General features: G+C 42.6%; 1 protein-coding gene across 1 annotated transcript in view; it reads right to left on the bottom strand.

The window, feature by feature from the left end:
- Positions 1-27,130, bottom strand: part of LOC130273935 (cadherin-19-like) — a 173,022-nt gene that overhangs the window by 24,310 nt on the left and 121,582 nt on the right. The window contains exons 7-9 of the mRNA XM_056521485.1: positions 25,624-25,859; positions 22,219-22,352; positions 15,805-15,926 (exon numbers count right to left, since the gene is read on the bottom strand). Coding sequence (XP_056377460.1) covers positions 15,805-15,926; positions 22,219-22,352; positions 25,624-25,859 — 492 coding nt within the window. The remainder of the gene's footprint in view (positions 1-15,804; positions 15,927-22,218; positions 22,353-25,623; positions 25,860-27,130) is intronic.

Raw genomic sequence — 27,130 nt, 5'->3', positions numbered from 1 at the left:
AGGTCTGTCCCCTCGGCTGATCTTTTAACCGGCTGCCTATTGCTTAGCTAGTTCAATTCAAAATACAGTGGTCCCTCAAGTTACAATATTAATCGGTTCCAGGACGACCATTGGATGTTAATCCATTGTATGTTGAGACTATAACTCTATGGAAACCTGGTAATTGGTTCTGATGACCAAAATGTCATCCAAAAATAGAAAAAAAAGTGAGGATTAAAGAAAAATAAGTAGATAATTAATATAGATAAAGCTAGTATATATAAATATAAAAGTAAGAAAGAGCTGCTGGGAGCTGTAAATCACTGTCTACCGTATTTTTCGCCGTATAAGACGCACTTTTTCTTCCCCAAAACTGGGGGGGAAAAGTTGGTGCGTCTTATACGTCGAATACACAACTATTGCGGCGGTCCCTGCGGCCATCAACGGCCGGGACCTGCGGCTAATACAGGACATCACCGATCGCGGTGATGCCCTGTATTAACCCTTCAGACGTGGCAATCAAAGCTGACCGCTGCATCTGGAGCAAAAGTCGGGCTGTTCGGGACCGCCGCGGTGAAATTGCGGCGTCCCGAACAGTTTACAGGACACCGGGAGGGACCTTACCTGCCTCCTCGGTGTCTGCTCCGTGCCGGGATCCCCTGCATGGCCGGCGCTCTCCTTCGACGTCATCACGTCGTCGCGCACACTGTCCCGTCATCCAATAGGAGCGGCGTGCGTAGCGACGTGTTGACGGCGACGGAGAGCGTGAATCCCGGGGAAGAAGACGTCCGGAGCGTCGGGGACACCCTGGGGACGCGGCGACAGCGATGGAGCGACATCCAGGGCAGCGGTGACGGGTCCAGAGCGGCGGGGACACATGAATACTACCTCCTATCCAGAGGTCTTCAACCTGCGGACCTCCAGATGTTGCAAAACTACAACTCCCAGCATGCCCGGACAGCCAACGGCTGTCCGGGCATGCTGGGAGTTGTAGTTTTGCAACATCTGGAGGTCCGCAGGTTGAAGATTACTGTTGGGTGCAGAATCATTTTTTCTAGATTTTGCACCTTTAAAATTGGGTGCGTCTTATATGCCGGTGCATCCTATAGGGCGAAAAATACGGTATATAGAGGACATGGGCTTCTTCAGGGTCTAGTACAGTACACACAGTGTCCCAAAAAAAAGTAAAATGGAGCCGCCCTCACCTGGAGCAGCTATCCCTGGCACAGGTAAAGAGTAGTGCAGAACATGTAATACCTACCTGTTCTGTAGGGGGCGCTACCAGACAGCCAGCTAGTGCATGCACTTTAGGAATACAGGGGTTTTACCAGTGAATGCCCATTCTGATTGGTCAGTTCTTCCGGGTATTAACACATTTTGCAGATCTGGGCTGTCTGTAGCAGTGTATGTTGAGTCTGGTTTCAAGTTACAATGGTCCAGAAAAGACCATTGTATGTTAAAAATATTGTATGTTGAGGCCATTGTAAGTTGAAGGACCACTGTATTAAAAAGGCTGTCCCTAACCTAAACAGCTCAGATGGTTTCACTTGATACCTCTCGACATGTAAAATCTGATTCTCGCAAAAGCTCTCTCCACTTGTCTTCTCCTTATACAACTGTCTCTGGGATTTGTCTTATGCATGGCCCATACTCTGGAACTCACTACCCCAACCTATATGTCTCTTTCCAACTTTTAAAACCTTTAAAAACCTCCTGCACAATCCTAAGGCTACATTATTTATTCTTCCTTTACATTACTATATAAGCAATTTCTACCTTTACCTACTGTCTTTTTCACTTGTAGATTGTAGGAAGTCCTACCAGGCAAGGTATCTATTCCTCTGCACTAGTCAGGGAGATTGATCTAGTGTTGTGACTGCTGTATCTGGTTAAAACCACACCCACAGTTCCTGCCGAATTTAGCATATTCGCGTTCGCATCGCCGGTGAACATATGTGAAGTTCGATCCGCCCCTATACTTTAACATTGCAGTAAACTTTGACCCTTTGAGTCAGAGTCAGCAGACACATTACAGCCAATCAGCTTCAGTCCCTTCCTTCTAGACCCTCCTACCTCTTGCACGGACGTCATTTTACCCTCATTCAGCATGCTGCAGGCTTAGGAAGTGGATGGTCAGAGAAGCCGCCTAGGGAAAGCTATAGCTAGGTTTCTGCTAGGTGGTGTATTCAGGGTCCAGTTTACTCCTAAAGCACTAGTGTAACATCTGCTTTAAGGACAGCACCCAAAAAGCCCTTTTTAGGGCTGAAAGATATCAGTCCTGGTTGGGAGGGAACCGCTGGTTAAAAGGGGTACTCCAGAATCAAACTTAAGTTCCTTCAAGCAACTATCTACTACAGTATTCAAAGGGCTGAAAGATATCAGTCCGCTAGTCTTGCAACAGCTGGAGGCACCCTGGTTGGGAGGGAACCGCTAGTTAAAAGGGGTACTCCAGAATCAAACTTAAGTTCCTTCAAGCAACTAACTACTACAGTATTCAAAGGGCAGAAAGATATCAGTCCGCTAGTCTTGCAACAGCTGGAGGCACCCTGGTTGGGAGGGAACCACTGGTTAAAAGGGGTACTCCAGAATCAAACCTAAGTTCCTTCAAGCAACTATCTACTTCAGTATTCAAAGGGCTGAAAGATATCGGTCCGTGTGTTTTGCAACAGCTGTAGGTACCCTGGTTGGGGACCACTGCTTAAAAGGGGAACTCTGCTGGCAAGCTTTTTTTCTTTAAAGCAACTAACTACTATAGTGTTCAAAGGGCTGAAATATATCAGTCCGTGTGTTTTGCAACAGCTGGAGGCACCCTGGTTGGGGACCAGTGCATAAAAGGGGAACTCCGCTGGCAAGTTTTTTTTGCTCATTGTCGCACTAGTGCAAATCACATTAGGTGTGACAGTTGTGCAAATAAAAAAAATACCTTTTTGGGCTGTTAAATAAAATCAGCCGTCACTGTTAGTTCACGTCACAGTTGCCAATTTTCCTGCCTGCGGGGCAAATTGTGTCATCCTAGTGCAAATCACATTAGGTGTGACAGTTGCGCAAATTAAAAAAAAATACCTTTTTTGGCTGTTAAATAAAATCAGCCGTCACTGTTAATTCACGTCACAGTTGCCATTTTTCCTGCCTGCAGGGCAAATTGTGTCACCCTAGTGCAAATCACATTAGGTGTGACAGTTGTGCAAATTAAAAAAAAATACCTTTTTTGGCTGTTAAATAAAATCAGTCGTCACTGTTAGATCACGTCACAGTTGCCATTTTTCTTGCCTGCTGGGCAAATTGTGTCACCCTAGTGCAAATCACATTAGGTGTGACACTTGTGTAAATTTAACCCAAAAAATGACAGGCAGAGGAAGGCCACCCCGCAGGGGCCGTTGTGGTGCTGGCATTTCCTTTGGCCCTAGAATGGCCAGTGTTCAGATGCCACATACCCTGAACCCCCAAAGTTCTGAGGACTTAGTTGACTGGCTATCACAAGACACCCAATCTACTACTAAAGCTTCCACTCGGAACCTTGACGCACCGTCCTTCTCCTCCTCTAGCTTAGCTTTGGGCACCTCTCATGCTATCACTTGCCCGCCTGCCGCCACCACCAACACTAGCACCACAACAGCTTTACTTGATCCGTCAGAGGAGTTATTTACACATAAGTTTGAAGACATGAGTGATGCGCAACCATTATTGCCAGAGGATGTAGTTAACAGGGATATGTCTCAGTCAGGCAGCATTACACACATGGACGTACAGTGTGATGATGATGTTGTACCCGCTGCTGCTTCCTTTCTTGAGGTGTCAGATAGCGGTGAAGGTGTTGATGATGACGATGTGTCCGTGGATGCCACGTGGGTGCCCGCTAGAAGAGAAGAAGAGGGGAAAGTTCAGATGGGGAGACAGAGAGGAGGAGGAGACGAGTTGGAAGCAGGGGAGGTCGTCGCAAGGAGCTAGTGGCACAGTCAGACAGCATGCATCGGCACCCGGGGTCAGCCAGACGGGACGCAAATCAACGCATGCTGTTGCCACTACCAGAATGCCGTCATCGCAGAGCTCAGCAGTGTGGCATTTATTTTGTGTGTCTGCCTCTGACAACAGCGAGGCCATTTGCAACCTGTGCCAGAAGAAACTGAGTCGTGGGAAGTCCAACACCCACCTAGGCACAACTGCTTTGCGAAGGCACATGATGTCACATCACAAACGCCTATGGGATCAACACGTCAGTACAAGCAGCACACAAAGTCAAAGCCACCATCCTCCTCCTGGTCCAGCATCTTCAGCCAGATCAACCACTGCTGCCCTCCTTGCCCCCTCTCAACCATCCGCCTCTCTGTCTCTCGCCTTGAGCAGTTCCTGCTCATCTGCCCACGGTCAGGTGTCTGTCAAGGACTCGGAGAAGTTTGAGCGCAAGAAGACAATTTCTCAAAGTCACCCCCTAGCCCGGCATCTGACAGCTGGCTTGTTGGAACTGCTAGCCCGCCAGCTTTTACCATACAAGCTGATGGAGTCTGAGGCCTTTAAAAAAATTTGAAGCCATTGGAACACTGCAGTGGAAGGTACCCGGCAGAAATGTTTTTTGCACAAAAGGCAATCCCCAACCTTTACTCCATTGTGCGAAAGGAAATTATGGCATGTCTGGCATGGTCATTCTCACCAGGGGGGCAAGGGTCCATCTGACCACTGATACCTGGTCTGCAAAGCATGGTCAGGGCAGGTATATCACCTACACTGCGCATTGGGTAAACCTGGTGACGGCTGCCAAGCATGGAATGCGTGGCTCTGCAGAGGAGTCGGTGACACCGCCACGACTTGCAGACAGGCCTGCTGCTACCTCCTCTACTCCTCCTACTCCATCCTCTTCCATAACCTCCTCGGCCGAGTCCTCTTCCACTGCTGCGTCTTGCTCCACATCACCGGCACCCCCCCCCCAGCTCCACAGGTGCAATCCACATCCCGGATATGGCAGTGTCTTAGGGTTGACTTGCCTCAAAGCGGAGAGTCACATCGCACCACCTTCCTGCATCATAGAGTCTTCTGGACTTTTGTATATGCACTTGTTCTTATATTTCAGTCATGTGTACATGCCTAATTTTTCTGGCCTCTGGTGCTGCACTTTTTCTGCTGCTGCAATTTTTCTGGCCGCTGCTTTCATCTTGATTTGATGAAAAATTTTATTTTGAAAAGGATTTCTCTGTGATTTTCACCGTCCTGCATCATAAAGTCTTCTGGACTTTCTGATAATTTAAACTTGAATTTCCCAGAGTGCTAACCATTACACCAAGGAACGCTTGTTGCGTGTGATTTTTAAACTTAAATTTTCAAAAATAAAATACAGAGAGGGATGAACTCTGTTTCTTTATTTGATGAAAAATGTTATTTAGAAAATAATTTCTTTGTCAGTTTCCCCGTCCTGCATTATAGAGTTCTTATTTTTCAGCCATGTGTACATGCCTAATTTTTCTGGCCTCTGGTGCTGCACTTTTTATGCTGCCGCAATTTTTCTGGGCACTGCTACAGCTGCGGCTGCAACAATACCAAATTTTTGAGCCATGTGTACATGCCTAATTTATCTGGTACTCTCTGTTGACATCTCTGTCCATTTTAGCAACCGTGCATATTAGATGTATGGTAAGGGTAGCATGGTGGTTTAGAGGTTAGCACTGCTTACTTGCAGCACTTGGGCCTTGGGTTCAAATCCCACTATGTGCTGCCTAAAGGGGGGCTCTAACTATGTGCTGCCTAATATGGGGGAATCTATGTGCTGCCTAAAGGGGGGATCTAAATATGTGCTGCCTAAAGGGAGGCTCTAACTATGTGCTGCCTAACATGGGGGAATCTATGTGCTGCCTAAAGGGAGGCTCTAACTATGTGCTGCCTAACATGGGGGAATCTATGTGCTGCCTAAAGGGAGGCTCTAACTATGTGCTTCCTAATATGGGGGAATCTATGTGCTGTCTAAAGGGGGGAATCTAACTATGTGATGCCTAAAGGGGGCTAAAGCAAGTTATTCCAAACCACTTAGGAATAATAGGTGATTTATGCCCTTTATGGATTAAAACCAGACTCTGCATCAACTATGGGAGTTTTGCCATGGATCCCACTCCGGCACGCCACAGTCCAGGTGTTAGTTCCCTTGAAACAACTTTTAAATCACTATTGTGGGCAGAAAGAGTCCCTGTGGGTTTTAAAATTCGCCTGCCCATTGAAGTCAATGGCGGTTCGCCCGGTTCGCCGGTTCGCAAAATTTTGCGGAAGTTCGCGGTTCGGGAACCGAAAATTTTATGTTCGCGACATCACTAGTTGTGGGTAATGGTTACATCAATGTGTCATGGTTATATGCAAAAGTGTGTGGCTATAGGCATGTTTTTTTCTGGATGTGTCAGCCAATGTGTGAACCGTAAGCACTTGTGAATATGGTACCCCACATTCTGCTTATTAAAGGGGTACTCTGCCCCTTTGGATAGAGGATAAGATGTCTGATCATGGTTGGTCTGGTTGCTGGGACCCCATCAATCTAAGGACTGGCACCCCAGTGTTCTGAACATTTATGTTCAGAGTGCCAGCTGTGCTAGACTTCGGGCGGCCTTGGTCCTCATGCCCCCTCTATTAATGTCTATAGGAGGGGGCGTGATGGCTGTTGTCGCTCACAACCTGTCATGGAGCGGAATTCGCTCTGTGCAGCGGATTACTGGGGTGTTGGGCCAGGGATCGCGGCCAGACTCCCAGCAGCTGGACCCCTGCAATCAGACATCTTATTCCCTATCCTTTGGATAGGGGTAAGATGTCTAAAGGCATAATACACATTTAAAGGGGGATGGGGGGTCAATGCTAATTAATTTATAGCTGATTTGTTAAAAAAATATTTTGGATTAACATACAAAGGATGCGCTTGTTATACAAATACATACCTGAAGAAAATCTTTAAATAAATAATGGCATAACAAAGCGGGTTCCTGTAAGTTGTTTGTGAATTTCTATTGCCAAAGTTGACGTTTGACGTTAAAACAAAGATAACAAGGTTAGGTTCAGCTTTTAGAAAACTTCAGCAGCTGTGTTATTGATTGGATCGCAATCTAATTGCCATGAATTGTGTTATTTCAGGACTCATTAAACTGGAAGCTTTGGAAAGAGAATTTTAAAACCAAGATCTTTCCGAGAAATAAACAAGTGAACAAAATGCCTTTTTAATAGTAAAGTCCAATATATTTTATTTTTTATTAGATATTCATTAATTCCTGGTGCAGCTGAATTTATACAATTTTTGATGTTTTACTTTGTTTAACTTTCTTGTTTGCAGTACTTGTTTTAATCTATTCTAAGAGCATTTTTTAACTTTTACTGAAGATGCAGCATACCATTTTAAAGTGCTAAAAGCAGGTAAAATGCAATATATTACATTGGTAAATCTCATGTTGAAAGCAAATAGATAAATTCCAATAGAGTTTGCAATGCGTCTAGTAAAAAGGCCTCAAAGAGTTCAGAGTTTGTATAATACTTCAGTCAAAGAAGCATTGCAACAGCTCCCACACACCAACACCTGAGCACAGAAAGACTGGCATCACCTCCAGACTGCATTAGATATCCAAAAGATATTTTATTAAAGATAAAATGATAACATCCACTAAATTACATATATGACAAAACCACAATGCCAACAACAACCGCAGTGTTGGAGTTGGGTCCTTTGTTTTGGATATTTGTATACTACTTCAAATCATTGATTTGGTATCAGAGAAATTTACTTAAATTTGACATGATTAGCAATATTCATTAATAAAACACCAGACCAAGTGCCAAAACAAATATAATTCATTGTCTCATATATATATATATATATATATATATATATATATATATATATATATATATATATATATAACTTTAAAAACCACAGGATTTTTAAACATTACTTCTGAGTTTTTTTTTTTCTAAAGTACAATGCTTTGTAATTTTTGTGCCATTTTTCCTATTACAAATCGTGCAACTTTTTTTCATGATGTGACTCTAGGTTTCTTTTCGAAGATGTAAAAAAATACCAGGGAGTGCACAAACAACACATATATACACAAAAACAACACAATAAGAATTTACGGCAGGTGAAATAAGTAATCCATAAACACAAAAAAGAAATAAGCTCAGAAATTAAGTTACGTGTACTGCTGTGAAATGACACAGGGAAAAAAGTTTTGAACACTCTTACTGATATTTATTTAATACTTTGCACAAAAGGCTTTTTTGGTAACGACAACTTCAAGAAACCTCCTGTATGGAGAAATTAGTCACATGCATTGCTCTGGTGCGACTTTGGCCCATTTTTCCACACAAACAGTTTTAACCCCTTAAGGATTGAGCCCTTTTTCACCTTAAGGACCAGAGCATTTTTTGCAATTCTGACCACTGTCACTTTAAACATTAATAACTCTGGAATGCTTTTAGTTATCATTCTGATTCCGAGATTGTTTTTTCGTGACATATTCTACTTTAACTTAGTGGTAAAATTTTGTGGTATCTTGCATCCTTTCTTGGTGAAAAATCCCCAAATTTGATGAAAAAAATGAAAATTTTGCATTTTTCTAACTTTGAAGCTCTCTGCTTGTACGGAAAATGGATATTCAAAATAATTTTTTTTGGGTTCACATATACAATATGTCTACTTTATGTTTGCATCATAAAATTTATGATTTTTTACTTTTGGAAGACACCAGAGGGCTTCAAAGTTCAGCATCAATTTTGAAATTTTTCACAAAATTTTCAAACTCGCTATTTTTCATGGACCAGTTCAGGTTTGAATCGGATTTGAAGGGTCTTCATATTAGAAATACCCCATAAAAGACCCCATTATAAAAACTACACCCCCAAAGTATTCAAAATGACATTCAGTAAGTGTATTAACCCTTTAGGTGTTTCACAGGACTAGCAGCAAAGTGAAGGAGAAAATTCAAAATCTTCATTTTTTACATTCGCATGTTCTTGTAGACCCAATTTTTGAATTTTTGCAAGGGGTAAAAAGGAGAAAATTTTTACTTGTATTTGAAACCCAATTTCTCTCGAGTAAGCACATACCTCATATGTCTATGTTAATTGTTCAGCGGGCGCAGTAGAGGGCTCAGAAGGGAAGGAGCGACAAATGGTTTTTGGGGGGCATGTCACCTTTAGGAAGCCCCTATGGTGCCAGGACAGCAAAAAAAAGACATGGCATACCATTTTGGAAACTAGACCCTTCAGGGAACGTAACAAGGGGTAAAGTGAACCTTAATACCCTACAGGTGTTTCACAACTTTTGCATATGTAAAAAAAAATATTTTTTTTTACCTAAAATGCTTGGTTTCCCAAAATTTTTACATTTTTAAAAAGGGTAATAGCAGAAAATACCCCCCAAAATTTGAAGCCCAATTTCTCCTGATTCAGAAAACACCCCATATGGGGGTGAAAAGTGCTCTGCTGGCGCACTACAGGTCTCAGAAGAGAAGGAGTCACATTTGGCTTTTTGAAAGCAAATTTTGCTCTGGGGGCATGCCGCATTTAGGAAGCCCCTATGGTGCCAGAACAGCAAAAAAAACACATGGCATACCATTTTGGAAACTAGACCCCTCGGGGAACGTAACAAGGGGTAATGTGAACCTTAATACCCCACAGGTGTTTCATGACTTTTGTATATGTAAAAAAAAAAATTTTTTTTACCTAAAATGCTTGTTTTCCCAAAAATTTTACATTTTTAAAAAGGGTAATAGCAGAAAATACCCCCCAAAATTTGAAGCCCAATTTCTCCCGAGTACGGCGATACCCCATATGTGACCCTAAACTGTTGCCTTGAAATACGACAGGGCTCCAAAGTGAGAGCGCCATGCGCATTTGAGGCCTAAATTAGGAACTTGCATAGGGGGGGACATAGGGGTATTCTACGCCAGTGATTCCCAAACAGGGGGCCTCCAGCTGTTGTAAAACTCCCAGCATGCCTAGACAGTCAGTGGCTATCTGGCAATACTGGGAGTAGTTGTTTTGCAACAACTGGAGGCTCCGTTCTGGAAACAGTGGCATACCAGACGTTTTTCATTTTTATCGGGGAGGGGGGCTGTGTAGGGGTATGTGTATATGTAGTGTTTTTTACTTTTTATTTTGTGTTAGTGTAGTGTTTTTAGGGTACAGTCGCACGGGCAGGGGTTCAGAGTAGTTTCTCGCTGGCAGCTTGAGCTGCAGCAGAAAATTTGCCGCAGCTCAAACTTGCAGCCGGATACTTAATGTAATCCTCCGCCCATGTGAGTGTACCCTGTACGTTCACATTGGGGGGGGGGGGGAAACAACCATCTGTTGCAAAACTACAACTCCCAGCATGTATGGTCTATCAGTGCATGCTGGGAGTTGTAGTTTTGCAACCGCTGGAGGCTCCGTTTTGGAAACAGTGGCGTACCAGACGTTTTTCATTTTTATTGGGGAGGGGGGCTGTGTAGGGGTATGTGTATATGTAGTGTTTTTTTTACTTTTTATTTTATTTTGTGTTAGTGTAGTGTAGTGTTTTTAGGGTACAGTCGCACGGGCGGGGGTTCACAGTAGTTTCTCGCTGGCAGTTTGAGCAGCGGCAGAAAATTTGCCCAGCTCAAACTTGCAGCCGGATACTTACTGTAATCCTCCACCCATGTGAGTGTACCCTGTACGTTCACATGGGGGGGGGGGGGGGAAATACCTCCAGCTGTTGCAAAACTACAACTCCCAGCATGTACGGTCTATCAGTGCATGCTGGGAGTTGTAGTTTTGCAACAGCTGGAGACACACAGGTTGTGAAACACCGAGTTTGGTAACAAACTCAGTGTTTTGCAACCAGTGTGCCTTCAGCTGTTGCAAAAGCTACAACCCCCAGCATGTACGGACAGCGGAAGGGCATGCTGGGTCTTGTAGTTATGCAACAGCCAGAGGCATACTACATTGGCTGGGGATGCTGGGGATTGTAGTTATGCAACAGCTGGAGACACACTGGTTTGCTACTTAACTCAGTGTGCCTTCAGCTGTTGCAAAACTACAACTCTCAGCAGTCACCGACAGCCAACGGGCATGCTGGGAGTTGTAGTTATGCAACCACCAGATGCACCGCTACAACTCCCAGCATGCACTTTAGCTGATTGTGCAAGCTGGGAGTTGTAATTATACAACAGCTGAAGGTACACTTTTCCATAGAAAGAATGTGCCTCCAGCTGTTGCAAAACTACAAGTCCCAGCATGCCCATAAGGGCATGCTGGGAGTTGTGGTGGTCTGCCTCCTGCTGTTGCATAACTAAAGCTCCCAGCATGCCCTTATTGCATGCTGGGAGCTGTTGCTAAGCAACAGCAGGAGGCTGTCACTCACCTCCTGCTGCTGCTCCACGATGCCGCCGCACAGGTCAGTCCCTCGCCGCCGTCGCTCCTGGGGCCCCGATCCAAACAGGGACGCCGGGGATCGGGGTCCCCAGCACTGGGGGTCGTCTTCCCGCACCCGCTCATGTCCTCCGGAAGAGGAGCGGAGCGGGTTGCAGGAGTGACACCCGCAGCAGGCGCCCTGATTGGTCGGCCGGGAATCCGGCTGACGAATCAGGGCGATCGTGAGGTGGCACCAGTGCCACCTCACCCCTGCTGGCTCTGGCTGTAATTCCGGGTCATCGGGTCACTGGAGACCCGATTGACCCGGAATCCGCCGCAGATCGCTGGACTGAATTGTCCAGCGATCTGCGGCAATCGCCGACATGGGGGGACATAATGACCCCCCTGGGCGATATGCCGGGATGCCTGCTGAACGATTTCAGCAGGCATCCGGCCCCGGCTCCCCTCCGGCTAGCGGCGGGGGCCGGAAATGCTCAGGGCGTATCCATACGCCCTCAGTCCTTAAGGACTATGAAACGGGGGCGTATGGATACGCCCTATGTCCTTAAGGGGTTAAAATCTTGAAGTTCCGTGGGCTTCTTCTATGAATCTTGATCTTTATTTCTTTCTATAGATTTTCAGTGGTATTTAAAGGGGAACTCAATTTAAAGTGAAAAACATGTTTTTTTTTAATCAACTGGTGCCAGAAAGTTAAACAGATTTGTAAATTTCTTCCATTTAAAAATCTTAATCCTTTTAGTACTTATCAGCTGCTGTATGCTACAGAGGAGGTTGTATAGTTATTTCCAGGCTTACCACAGTGCTCTCTGCTGACACAGAGCAGGATCAAATTCCCATAGCAAACTTATCCTGCTCTGGACAGACAGAGGTGTCAACAGAGAGCATTGTGGTCAGACAGAAAAGAGAGTAAAAAGGAAAATAACTTACTCTGGAGCATACAGCAGCTGAGAAGTACTGGAAGGATTAAAACATTTTAAATACAAGCAATTTACAAATCTTTTGAAATTTCAGGCACCAGTTGATTTAAAAAAATATTGTTTTCCGCCGGAGTACCCCTTTAAGTTAGGTGATTGGCTGGGCCATTCTAGCAACGTTATCTTCTTTCTTTAAAACCATTTGAGAGTTTTCTTGGCTGTTTGTTTAGGATCAATGTTGTAGGTCTTGCTGTAATGTCTACCCTTGTTTCATCTTCATCATCCAAGTAGAAGGCAGAAGATTTTTGTCAAAAATGTCTCCTTAAATTTGCTCATTCATCCTTTCTACCATTTGCTGAAATCAGTCGCACACCATGATGTTCTCACCTCCAAACTTCACTGTTGGTATGGTGTTTTTAGGGGGATGTGCAGTGCCATTTTTGCTCCAAACATGGTGCGTATTATGGCATCTAAACAGAATTTTTTTTATCTCATCTGACCACACTATATTATTCTAGAATTTCACTGGCTTTTCCAAATGTTGTGTAGCAAACTTTAAATGAGCTTTAACATGTTTTTTATTCAGCAATGGAGGTTTGCATAATTAGTTTGCATACAGGCCATGGTGGTAGAGTGCATTACTTATTGTTTTCTTTGAGACAACAGTACTATACGAATTCCAGGTCTTTTTAAATCTCTCTACAATTGATCCTTGGCTCTTGGACAACTCTCACACACTCTCCCCGTAACACACACAATGAAAGTAGTGGGGTAGTGAAATAATACTGTTATTCAGTATGACATGTAGATTACAGGCGTCACTATTAGAAACACTGCCGCAGAGCTGCACAATGACAGAGTCTGGATGTGGCAGCAGGGTCGGGAGACCATATGGCATTACATTTGAATAGATTAAAGATATTCTTGTTTACAGTAATACACTTCAGTATGGTTGCAATAGAAAAAAGTGTTCTCTCTCTCTCTCTCTCTCTCTCTCAAGTGTCCCTGTCTGCACTATGGTTGCTTGCAGTCTTTGAATCTGGAGTGCTTCCTGTGAAGATCTCAACTGGCAAACTATGAAATGACTGCTAAACTCTGCCTGCCTGCAGTGATGCAGGCTTGAGGTAAATGGTTTTTCCATGTGTTGATCTGTATTGTCAGTAACGCTGATTAGTGACCACACAGTGTCTGCTCTCATTACAACATCCTTCACATATATAAAATATGAAAAGGTAAACCAATCAACTCATAACCCAAAGTCACATGACCAGAGCGAATACAGTAGATATCATTGTAAAACCACATTTACTATCTGCAAAATGATATGGCAGAAAATAGTTTTGAGGAATCATTTTATTATTGAGCAACTACAGTGCTCTCTGTCAATTCAAACTTAAAAATATAAGAAAAAGTTAAAGTAAATTTTTATCTTTCTTAGGGAGAATATCAATGTGTGCACAATTATTGGGCAACCATGGTGTGCAGAATTATTATAAATAAAACATAACACTTTTTCCTTCTTATTTGTTTATTTTCTTTTGTTAAAGTGAGAATAATAAAAAAAATCTAAAATTTTAAATAAAATTTTTAATAAACAAATAAAATAATAAGTTTTGATTTACCTACTGCCGCTCCCCTGATGTTTCTGGTATCGCTCTTCCATCCTCTGGTGTGGTCTTCATCCTGCTTTTAGGGCCCAACGCATCACACTGCAGCTCAGCTTATCGCCGGCCACAGAGATGTCCCACCTCATCCAGTGATAAGTTGAGTGTGATGCATAAGGCCCGGGCACCAGTATTTACAGCATTTAAAATTCACCAACAGTGATTGTGAATATTTCCACTTTTGAATTCAAGCGCAAGATCAGTGTGAATTATGCCCTGAGTATATGCTATGCTATGCACAGACTGTGAACTTATCTCGGAGTATATACTGTGATCATTGAAAGAGCAGCAGTGTGAATTACTTCTTGAGTGGGTGAATTATATTTTTTATAATACATTTTTTTATTAGTAATGTATTTTAGTATTGTGTTTAATAAAGTGTGTGTGTTTCACTTTTTTTCCTATTTTTTTTTAATTTGTAGGTAGTACTACTACTACCTGCATGGGAGCTGTAGTACCTGTACTAATAGACAGATTGCCCCGGGTGTCACTCCTGACACCCAATACGATTGTCCTTTCTTTTGGAGATGGAGTGGCTTTCTCCTGCTCTCACATCACTGCACTATACTTTGGACGGCCAAATATGAATAAGTGACGTGAAGTCTATTCACATCACTTATTCATATTTGCCGCAAAGAGCTGTGATTGGCCAGATGGTTTCAGCCAATCACAGCTCTCTGTGGGAAATATGAATAATAGGTATATATATATGGCATATACTCATACTACAGTGGGACCAGAGAAGAGAGGCCAGCCGCCCGCATCTATACATTATACAGGACGATCCCATCAGGTGTAAAAAGTGAGACCCACTGTGATCTGTCTATTAATGCAGAGTGTGCTCCATGTTGGGAGCAGTAGTACCTGCAGTTAAGGACAGATCACAGCAGGTGTCACTCCTTACACCCAATGCGATTGTCCTATCTATTGCAAAGATGGAGCTTTCTCCTGTGCTCGCATCTTTGCACTATACTCCGGCTGGCCAGTGATCTGAATAGAATTCACATCACTTATTCATATTTCCCGCAGAGAGCTGTGATTGGCCAGATTGTTCCAGCCAATCACAGCTCTCTGTGGGAAATATGAATAATAGGTATATATATGACATATACTCATACTACAGTGGGACCAGAGAAGAGTGGCAGGACAATCCCATCGGGTGTCAGAAGTGACATCCGCTGCGATCTGTCTATTAATGCTCGTACTACAGCTCCCAGCATGGAGCAGAGTGTGCTCCATGTTGGGAAGAGTAGTACCTACAATTAAGGACAGATCACCGCAGGTGTCACTCCTGACACCCGCTGCAATCTTCTTATCTATACATTATACAGGATGATCACAGGGGTGTCGCTAATGAAGAAATTTGTTATTTGGAACCGAGTCGAAGTTCGGATTTGGTCTGAATTGAATTTTTCATGAAATTCGGAATGAATTCGACTTCATCCAATTTGATTCGCTCAACTCTAACCATGAGCCCAAAAATAGAAATTAATTAAACTTCAACCTTTGAAATATCAAATTATACTTTCATTGCCCCCCCATTCCAACCTTAGTGTTGGGAGGTCTGGTTCCCACCAGTCTTATAGCTGTAGCATGTGTTCTCTTTACTTGATAATTATCTTCAGAGCACAACTTTGTAATGCCCTAAAGCAATGCATTGCAAAACAATGTTCTTGATGTGACAGCAATCTCTGCATTAAGAAACTCGTACAATACACTGAGACCTGTTATACAACTTGTATAATGAATCTCATCAAGGCCCCAGGGTTTGAAGCTCTTGTGTAAATTTGAAATACGGATGTACCTGTTGTCTGAAGAGTATAACAAGGTTAAATACAATAGCATTAGAAATGCATCACTCTATATTTTTACAGTATTGATTCAAAATTATTCATGTACATTACCTGTCCAATTCTTGCTTTTTCACAAACATAAATATCAGGTAAGCTTTGAAGTTGAGGAGCATTATCATTGACATCCATAACTCGAATAAACACAGCCACATGTGATACTAAGGCAGGGAATTCTAAATGGCACACAAAAATAAAGAAGAAGAATTTGATAAATAAATATTCTTTTTTACAAAAGAATTAGAACTTTTAACAACTGACTAATCTTAATGGGATTTTCCTACTACTAGGCTTTTTTTCACTATTAGCACCCTATTTTTGAATGGGCACTGTCATTAAACATATGATTTTTAATATTTGATTTCTTATGCCAAATAAATATCTTTTGTAATTGGCTTCCATTAAGCTAACCGGCATTGTTTTACTGTAACTTTAGACGCGACTTTGAACACCACGTCTAAAGGGTTAATAGCCGTGCCGCGCGGTATTAGCCACGGGTCCCGACCCGCCGTGGCCCCGCGTTATAGAATGGGAGCTGACTCATGACATACCAGTAGGTCATGGGTCCTTAACCCGTTAAGGACCATGGACGCGTATACACGTCCAATGGCCCTTAACCGGGTATGACGCGGGCTCCTGACTTGAGCCCGCGTCATACCACCCGGCCCCCAGCTGATTCCTGTAGCTGGGGGCTGACGTTAATAGCCGATATGTGGCGATCGCCGCGGGTGGCTATTAACCCTTTAGATCTAAAGGTGCCTGTATTCAGTCCCTGGTGGTCCAGTGGGGTGGATCGCCCCCCCCCCCCCCCCCCCGCGATCCACTGCTGAGGTAGCCTGAGGGCTTACCTCTCCTTCCACGGCGGCTCCGGCTCTCTGAATGATGCAGCCTGGCAGGGCCAGGCTTTATCATTCGAGCACAGAGCACACTGATCACTATGGTTCTATACAACCATAGTGATCTGTATCAGGAATCTAATGATTCCTCCTAAAAGTCCCCTAAGGGGACTAAAAGTGTAAAAAAAAAAGTTTAAAAAAGTTTAACACACACACACATTAACCCCTTCCTTATAAAAATTTTAAATCACCCCCTTTTCCCAAATTTCATATAAATAATATATAAACATAATAAAAATAAACATATGTGGTATCGCCGTGTGCATAAATGTCCAAATTATAAAAATATGTAATTAATTAAACCACACGGTCAATGGCGTATGCGCAAAAAAATTCCAAAGTCCAAAATAGCGTATTTTTGGTCACTTTTTAGATCATGAAAAAATTAATAAAAAGCGATCAAAAAGTCTAATCAATACAAAAATGGTACCGATAAAAACTTCAGATCACATTGCAAAAGATTAGCTCTCGTACCGCCCCATACGCAGAAAAATAAAAAAGTTATAGGGGTCAGAAGATGACAATTTTAAACGTATACATTTTCCTGCATGTAGTTATGATTTTTTCCAGAAGTACGACAAAATCAAACCTATATAAGTAGCATATCATTTTAACCATATGGACCTACAGAATAAAGAGAAGGTGTCATTTTTACCAAAAAATGTACTGCGTAGAAACAGAAGCCCCCAAAAGTTACAAAATTTAATTTTTTCTTCAATTTCGTCGCACAATGATTTTTTTTTCCCGTTTCGCCATAGATTTTTGGGTAAAATGACTCATGTCCCTGCAAAGTAGAATTGGTGGAGCAAAAAATAAGCCATCATATGGATTTTTAGGTGAAACATTTAAAAGGTTATGATTTTTAAAAGGTGAGGAGGAAAAAATTAAAGTGCAAAAACGGTCCTTAAGGGGTTAAGTGGTTAAAGGTTTAGCACAAGTTTCTGGTGCACAAAGTGTCACAGTTAATACCAAGTATACTAAAAACACCAAAGATAGCAGTACTCAAAGTTATGTGGACATTTTTTTTCCATATAACTTTGAGGACTGTTATCTTTGTTCTTTTTAGTTTACTTTTTATTCCTTGGGTATAGGATTACAGCAGTAACCTCAGGTATCTGGATAGCACAGGAAACTACACCCTACCCTGTGATTTAATACTAAGTATACCTGGTATTAAATTATGTGCTATTTGCCCCTAATTTTTAAAGACCAGACACTCTTCTGAAAATGAGGCACAGTTAACACTGTTTGAAGCGCAAAAAAAAAGAAAAGATCCCTAATAACACAAGTCTTTGAATATTCCCCCCACAGACTTCAAAATTAGTACTGTTCAATTTCTGTAAAATGCTATCATTGGAAATAGAGATGAGCACATATTTAAAAAATTCAATTCAACCAGTTCGCCAAATTTTCCCAAAAAAATTGGGTTTGGTCCGAATTTATTAGCATCAAATCACTATTAAAAATGGCTATTTCCAGGCAACAGAGAGCCTCAATAGAGGTATAGAACACTTGTCATAACACGCATATGGAGTGTGCTGTGTTAGTGAAATAATACTGTTATTCAGTATGACATGCAGATCACAGGCGTCACTATTAGAATCACTGACAGAGCCTGGTAATTGGAATGAGCAAACTTTAAATCCTTTTTTGAGGACCCATTGGAGGGCAAGTCTGGTGCCGGCAGCTGCGGTAATTCCAGCTCCAATAGTGTATGATTGCTCCAGTGTATAAGTGGCTGCAGTGAAAAAGCTCGTACTTGTACCTTAAAATAGAGCTGGCAGTCTGCTGCGAGGCCAGCTACTGCTTGTCCCAGCCCTGCCTCTCAGCGCAATCTCATGCTCATGACTAAGTGTCCACTTCAAAAGGGAGTGACTGCAGCCCCAGCAACTTGGACAGGAGCACATTCAGCTTCTGCACCATTGGATGAGTGGGCGCATACTGCTAGAAGTTGCTGCAGTGAAAATGCTCGTACTTGCATCTTAAAATCAAGCTGGAGGTCTGCCGCGAGGCCAGCTACCACCTGTCCCAGCCCCTGCCTCTAACACCCCCCCACCACCACCACCATGCTCATGACTGAGTGTCCCAGGTGCCCAAAGCATTTACTTTGAAAAAATACTGTCAAATTACAAGATCAATATAGCAAGAAGATCACATGGTGGCACAATGAATGACAAAGCCTAGAGGTTGCAGCAGCATAAGGATACCTTAGAGTGGCACAATTTTAGAGTAGTGTGTCAGTTTGTACTCCCTCTCAGGGGTGTAGGTCTGACTCAGGAGGGCTACTGGGTAGATCCTGGCAATATGAAATGCTTGTCCAAAATATCAAGCCATGCACTTGTAAGTAAAACGTCTAGTACTGCGAAACTGCGTATCAAACTTTGATTGTCTCATTTAATGAGTTATGGTTGACTTTTCTCACTCCAACCAGTTTCTTTGGATTCTTGTGGTAATTCCAGAGATAACATACGAGGACGAGTGATGATCGAATTTTATAAAAAATTTAATGTGTCCCATTTTGGTCGATATGAATTTATTTGGGTTGAAAACCTATAAAATACTGACATGAGCCAGTGGAGACAAAATGGCGGAAGAATGACACAGCCTGGAGGTGGCAGCAGCAAGGGGAGACCATATGGTGACAGAATGACACAGCCTGGAGGTGGCATCAGTCTGATAAGACCATAGGGCCTCACAATTGAAAAGATTAAAGATATTTTTTTTAATTGCATGTGGCCATGTTAACATCCTCCGAAAAACTGCCACAACTGCCCCCAACATTCCACACTAATTGACTGCTACTGCTGCCGACTCCAGGGACCCCTGTTTCACTACTTCCCGGGCAGGTAGGCTGCCGCGAAGCAGGTGGTCTATCCCGGGTACATTTGGCTCCAGACTTCCCACTGCTGCCACCATGCTGGCTCAACTGCAATCTCCTGTGCAACCTGCCACCCTCTTCTCCAGATGATGATGAAGACCCTTCTGCGTCTGACTCCCAAGTGTGATTGGCTTCATCATCATCGAGTTGTGTCTGCACATCACTGATGTCCTCCTCAGGTTCCTCAACAGTGTGTGCTTCAGGAGCCTCAACTCTCTGAACACCACCTACCATGCAACTCTTCTCATCACTTCTTGCCCTCCTAGCAAAGGAATTGGGGGTGTCTCCTCCCCTTCTTGGCTGGGCAGTAGCTGCTGACTGTCTTCTAGTAGATCATCCTGACTAAAAAGTGGAGCTTAACCCACAGCATAGGATACTTCTATGGGGGAGGGAACAGAGTAGGACAGAGGCAATTGGAGGACAGGGACTGATCCGGGGCCATACCAACTGAGGCTTATGTCTGAGGAACCCACCGTCTGTTGACTGGGTAGTCAAATGCCACTTGTGATAAAGTGGATGACCGAGTTAACCAGTAAATGGCAGCAGATGGGTTGCTGGTCAAGACACTACAACTAGCTGATACCAGGAGCTCAGGACTCTTGCTGCGACTCCTGCTGCCACTTGCCCCTAGTCTGCTGTGATCTCTGCCTGCGCCTGATGAATTTAGGCCTCTGCCACTCCTCTGTGCACTTCCTGGCACTTCTCTGCCTTACATACTCAGTGCTTATATGAGGGGAGGACAATACTGTCCACTATGCTTAAAACAGTATTTGTCTAAAACAGCAGCAGGTGTGTACTTTTGGCTGGCCTTTCACAATAACTAGGCCCTTAGGACTATAAAAGGAACAAAATGGTACACCACGTAGATGTATGTATGTGGTATGCACTTATGAGGGGAGGACAAAACGCTCCACTACTCTGAAAACAGTATTTGTCTAGAAGAGCAGCAGGTGTGTACTTTTGGCTGGCCTTTCACAGTAACTAGGCCCTTAAGACTTTAACAGGAATTAAATCGTACACCACCATTGTACACACAGGTTACACTTAATAGAGGACAATACGTTCCGCTATGCAACCTGTATTAGGCACTAATAGCTGGTGATTAGGGCATTTAGTGCTCTGCTCACCCTAACTGGCTGGCTTCTATTAGCTTTTCAGTTGTTATACAAACCAGTGCTGCAGCACACAGTTGCTGTGTAGTACACCCAAAATTGCACTCTTTCTCTTTCAATCTCTCTCCCTTCCCTAGGCTTGATTTGGGCTTGAGGTGAATCGCTGCTATGAAAATGCTTTTCTGTGCAACACACACTGCTCTCTATCCCTCTCTCTCTCTCTATAATAAAAGTGACTCGCTGCAAGATGGCTGCCGATTTTATAGGGCTGTGACACCACAGGGATTGCTGGCTGCTGATAGACTGCATGCTTCAGGGTCATCCCGTCTTCCCGCCTTCCCAGAGTTCCATGCCCCATGTCCTGACGTGTGGAGCCACCATCTTAGATGCCCTGGAGCCTGGACCACACTAAATGGAGTTTAATGAAGGGATTCTTGCCATCGAATTGTGGCGATATTCGTTGCAAAGATTCATTGCAATGTGAATTTTTCCCGAAATTCCTAACGAATTCGGATTCGTCAGATTTGATTCGCTCATCCCTTACTGAAAACAAAATACTTATTATAGAAATACTGGCAAAAGTATTTTTTTGAACATCTTCATTACTGCCTTCATCTAGACACAGCTCACAGCGGAGATGCATAGCTTCACAAGAAGGGGGAAAAGTAATAGTAAACTATGATTGAAATCTTCCCTAACTCAGAGCTGGTGGAGATTTCAAGAAGAGAGCACAGACAGCCTGATCGCAGGGATTTATGAAGAGGCACAGGCCTCTACATAAAGCCTGAAAGCCTGTGGGCTGGCGGGGCATTTAACGGAGGTCTTAAAAAAATACCCCTTTTAATTTATATTTATACTTCTATTCAGTCCTATTTAAAATATCAGAACAAGATAATGATTGATATTTAGAGCAAAACATCTATTAGACGGCATCAAACATCAAAGAAATGGAATCTGGCAAAGCCAGAACAGATCATTCAGGTGCAGAATGATAGCGGTTATGCAAACACACTTCCAGCCTGTAGGTGTCAAAATTATAAACAAAGAGAGGACACAGGCCAATTGCGTGCCTGTTTGTTAACTCTTTGCTGTAAATAGCCAAAAAATTACACTCTAGGCCTAGACAGTGTTATTGCCCTAAAAGGGCTGTGTTGTACTCGAACCTTACCCTTCTTAGTGTAGTCCTTTCAAATGTGTTCTTAGCACTATTTGGTAAAGCCCTAAAATCGGCCATTTTAGGACAAGATCTTTCTAGAGACCTAGATTCACAGTGCACAATATTCAAAACCATGGAATGCAAAAAAATTCTAAACTCCTCAACAAAAGCTGCACACTACACAAGTACAATATGAAAGTCAATGAAACCAAGTGGAGTTCTGCCCTGTATATTTACATGCTTCACTTCTTCTTCCTGCCTCCCCTTCCTTTATACTCAGCATGCTTAGAAGCTAGGCTCAGAGATCTGCCCTCTACTGCTGTCTTCCTGCCCCAGTCACCTCCCAAACAGTCCTCTGCCTGGCTACTGGTCACACATGCTTCTATATACTGTATATATGTAGAGCGTGCACAGACAATCACTTACTCGCCTCTGTTGCAGTTACTGTTATATTATGCCAATAATCTACTTCTCGATCCAGTGATTTAATAGTAAAGACAGAACCATTATTTGGTTCAATTTCAAATAATCCAGAGAACTTGCTGTGAAGAATGTCATATCTAGAAAAATGAAATGTAAATTTAACAAAAATGTCTCTGATTAAACATAAGTATCCTAACCATACAATCTTCTTCTGCCTAAATCTTTTTGTTTTGTTTTGTTTTGTATGAATTTTTTAAAGCTTTTCCATACCGAGTTTCACTTATTTTTTATTTATTTATTTTTTATTATTATTTATTTTGTTCCAACCCTCTTTTGGAAAAAAAAAAGACACTATGGGGGTGGGATTAACTGTTCAGTATGAAAAAAATTAAATAAAACAAAGCCAGCCAGAAATGTACCAGAAGAGTGGCACATACACATTAGTAAATCTGGGCCACTGTTTGTGACACCAGCCCAAGGTCTATAGTGCAATATGAAACACACTACAGGACAGTGCATTTCCTTTTTTGTTTGCATTTGGTGGTGTTTTTAAGGCCAGTGGTGGTGAAGTTGCCCATAGAAGCCAATTCGATTCTAGCTTTCATTATTCAGAGGCCTTTTTAAAAATGAAAGAAGCGATCTGATTGGTTGTTATGGTCAACTGAACCACTCTTTCTCTACACAGGTTTTGACAAATCTCCACCACAGACATTAAAAACCACAAAATGCCAAAAAGACGAAATGCACTGTCCTGTAGTATGTTTCATATTGCACTATAGACTTTAGGCTGGTGTCACAAACAGTGGCCCAGATTCACTATTGTGTCCACAAAAGTCTTCTGGCATATTTCTGGATGTTTTTAGTTTTTGAAAAAATAAGGCGGTTCACACTACAGAGGTAAAGGAGTACAGAGTACTGAGGTGAATGCAAAAAAGCTGACACCCTACATGTTTAGTGTACAGAAATCAAATAGAGAGATGAAATGTACAATATATATGAATGGAGTGAATATAAATTATTTATTCATATAAAATGGATAAAAATTAACCCACTATCATTGCGTCCAATTAAGTGGTTATAATAATGTATATGATAACCATTGTTATAACCACTTCATTGGATGCAATGATAGTGGGTTTTTATCAATTTTATATGAATAAATAATTTACATTCACTCAGCCGTACCATTCATATCTATTATACATTTCATATATTCCTTTTACTCCAGTATGTCTACCTAAAAGGTCTGTACAGTCTCTACTTGTTTTCTGTTTTTGTTTTTCCAAACTAAACTGTCTACAAATCTTATTTTTCTGCCACGTGAAAAACAGGATTCTGATAGATCCATTATTTGTACAATATATATATAGATATATTCTGTCATTCTGTTGCATCTTGTTAAACTCTCCTGTTTTGTCTGTTTTTATCTAATAAAACTTGGACTTTAACACAGAAAAAAAAAATCTGCAAAAAAACAATATTCAAAAAAGGCATCCTGTCACTTCCTTACAAAAAGTTACTTACCGTATATACTCGAGTATAATCCGACCCGAATATAAGCCGAGGCCCCTAATTTTACCCCAAAAACCCAGGAAAAGTTATTGAGTCGACTATAAGCCTAGGGTGGGAAATACATCATCCCCCCATCTAATCAACCAGACCCCCCGTCATCTTCCAGACTCCCGTCATCATCCCCCCCCCTTCATCAACACCCCCTGTCAAGCCCTTCATCAGTGGTCTTCAACCTGCAGACCTCCACATGTTGCAAAACTACAACTCCCAGCATGCACGGACAGCCATTGGCTTTCCAGGCATGCTGGGAGTTGTAGTTTTGAAACCTCTGGAGGTCCCCAGGTTGAAGACCACTGCGGCCTTCATAATCACCCCCCCCTTCATCATCACCGTCCGTCAATCCCTTCATCAGTGGTCTTCAACCTGCGGACCTCCAGAGGTTTCAAAACTACAACTCCCAGCATGCTCAGAAACTGCTGCCTTCGTCATCATCCAGCCCCCCCCCCCCTTTTGTTTTGTACTCATCCCCCCTCAGTGGGACATTAGGGTGAGCTGGTCCGGCCCATCTATGCTGCAGGGACCGTCCGGTGGGGAAGGTTAGTCGCTGCGGGCTGTCCATTTTCACCGGGGGGCCTCTTCTCCGTGCTTCGGCCCCGGTCCCAAAGTAGTGACGTTGCCTTGACGACGATGCACAGGGATGTTGCGCATGAACATCCCTGTGTGGCATCATCAAGGCAACGTCACTACTCCGGGGCCTGAAGCACGGAGAAGAGGTCCCCCCTATGACAATAGACAGCCCGCAATGACTAACCATACCCACTGGACGGTCCCTGCAGCATAGATGGCCCGGACCAGCTCACCCTAACATCCCACCAAGGGGAGGTGAGTACAAAACAAAAGGGGGGGGGGGCTGGATGATGACGAAGGCCGCAGTGGTCTTCAACCTGCGGACCTCCAGAGGTTTCAAAACTACAACACCCAGCATGCCCGGACAGCCGATGGCTGTCCGGGCTTGCTGGGAGTTGTAGTTTTGCAACATCTGGAGGTCTGCAGGTTGAAAACCACTAATAAGGGATTGACAGGCGGAGAGTTCACTCGAGGATAAGCCGAGGGGGGCGTTTTCATCACGAAAAATCGGGCTGAAAAACTTGGCTTATACTCGAGTATATACGGTAAAAAAATAAAAAAAATAATAATAATAATATATATATATATATATATATATATATATATATATATATATTATTAAAAAAATTTAAAAATGATGCAAAAAACAGCTGATAACCAGTTGATCATGTGAATTCATCCATTAATCTAATACATAGTGAAATTTATTTATTTGGTCCAGAGAGCAGATTATCTCCATTTCCTTGTCTGATATGTGACATATATTTATCAGAATTTGCATCAGCTACATTAAGGTAACATTATAATTTGTATAGCATAACTATATATATATATATATAGATATATATATATATATATATATATATATATATATATATATATATATATATATAAACATGTGAGTATGTGTGTTCATGATTTTGTGTAATGTTTGTGCTTTGATGCAGGCTGTACTGTCAGTTAGATTTTGTAGACATGAGTATTTTTATTCTGAGAAAGCAAAGACTCTCTAGATATCTCGATTTGCCGATAACCACCAATCCCAGTTCAGCTTTCATTTCATCAGAGCTTGTTAAGATATGAAAGCTCAGCTGTGTTTGATTGTTATCAGCAAATCCAGATATCTAGACAGTTTTGCTTTCTCAGTTTTATTTATTCCCTATGTATATTGTGGCCTTTTGCATTTGTGCATGTATCTACTTGTACTTATGACCCTAAAATTCTCACAGCCTAGTTAGAAAAAAAAAAAACAGCTTTGTATGTTTTTACCTTATTATGGCATTAGTGTTGTCAGGGTCTTTCGCAGTCACAGAACCAACATATGACCCAACCGTGGCATTTTCAGGTATTTCCATGAAATATTGTCTTTCAAGAAACACTGGAGGTTCATCTACATCAACAACATAGATTCTTATGGTCGCCGTGTCAAATAGTTCAGGTTTGTTTGTGTTCTCTGCTCTTACTTGAATGTTGTATCTTCTGTTTCTGCTTTCAAAGTCAACTAGCTAAATATGTTACAGGTAGAAAAAAGGAAAATAAGAAATTCTATAGAAGATACATGTGAAACATTTCCATGGTTTCAAATTTAGTTCTTCAGCCATAACAGTAAAACCACTGACATGTAAGGCTGATAATCTTGTGATGGAACCTGTAAGAGAGTTGGAGGTATGAGGCAAAAAATGACCAGTCAGTTCTTGACATGTGTTGGAAGCTTGAAAAATGCCAAGCAAGACAACTGTGTGAGATCATCATCATAATGGCACCTTGTATGGTGTTCCTCGTATGCAGTGGTTAAAGGGGTACTCTGCCCCAGACATCCTTATATCCCCTATCCAAAGGATAGGGGATAAGATGTCTGATCACAGGGGTCCCGCCACTGGGGACCCCTGTGATCTCCCTGCTGCACCCAACATTCGTTTTGAGTGTTGGGTGCAGTGCAGTGCAGGGTGCAATGCTCGTGACATCATGACCACACCCCCTCAATGCAAGTCTATGGGAGGGGGCGTGATGGCCATCACGCCCCCTCCCATAGACTTGCATTGAGGGGGCATGGCCACGACATCATGAGCCTCTGCCCAGCATCACCAGTCATCCGGCACAGTGCAAAGTTCACTCGGTGCACCGGTTGTCTGGGGTTCCGTAGGCCGAGATCACAGGGTTCCTCAGTGGCAGGACCCCCACAATCAGATATCTCATCCCCTATCCTTTCGATAGGGAATAAGATGTCTAGGGGCAGAGTACCCCTTTAATAATACCTACCAAAAGACTTTAGAGGAAGGACAACTGGTGAACTTTCAACAGGTTCACGGGCACTGAAGGTTCACTGATGCATATGGGCAATAAAGTTAACCTGTCTGATCTGATGAATCACAGTTTCGCCAAGCATCTCTAACTTGGGAAGGAGATGGCATCATGATATGCTATAGGAAGAAGGCAAGCCAGTGGAGGTAGTGTGGTGCCCTGGTCATTCCTGGGGATTTTATTTTTACATGTCTCACCTACTATTACAATCCAAGTTACTCCGATCATCATAACAGTATATTCTAATGGCAGTGACCTCTTTCACAATGCACCCTGTTATGTTGTGAAATGTTTGAAGAAAAATAGATCAGACTGTCTCCAAATTCCCCAAAAATATGTGTAATAAGGCATCTGTGGGAAATGCTGGAAAAACAGTTGATCAATCTCCCAATTTAAAGGATTTTAAGGTCTACCACTATTGTCTTGGTGCAAGATACCATAGGGCATCATCAAAAGTCTGGTGGAGTCCATACCC

The sequence above is a fragment of the Hyla sarda genome, chromosome 5 (genome assembly GCF_029499605.1).
Source record: "Hyla sarda isolate aHylSar1 chromosome 5, aHylSar1.hap1, whole genome shotgun sequence".
Lineage (NCBI taxonomy): Eukaryota > Metazoa > Chordata > Amphibia > Anura > Hylidae > Hyla > Hyla sarda.
The sequence above is the reverse complement of the archived record's forward strand: the minus strand, read 5'-3'. Positions and strand labels throughout refer to the sequence as shown.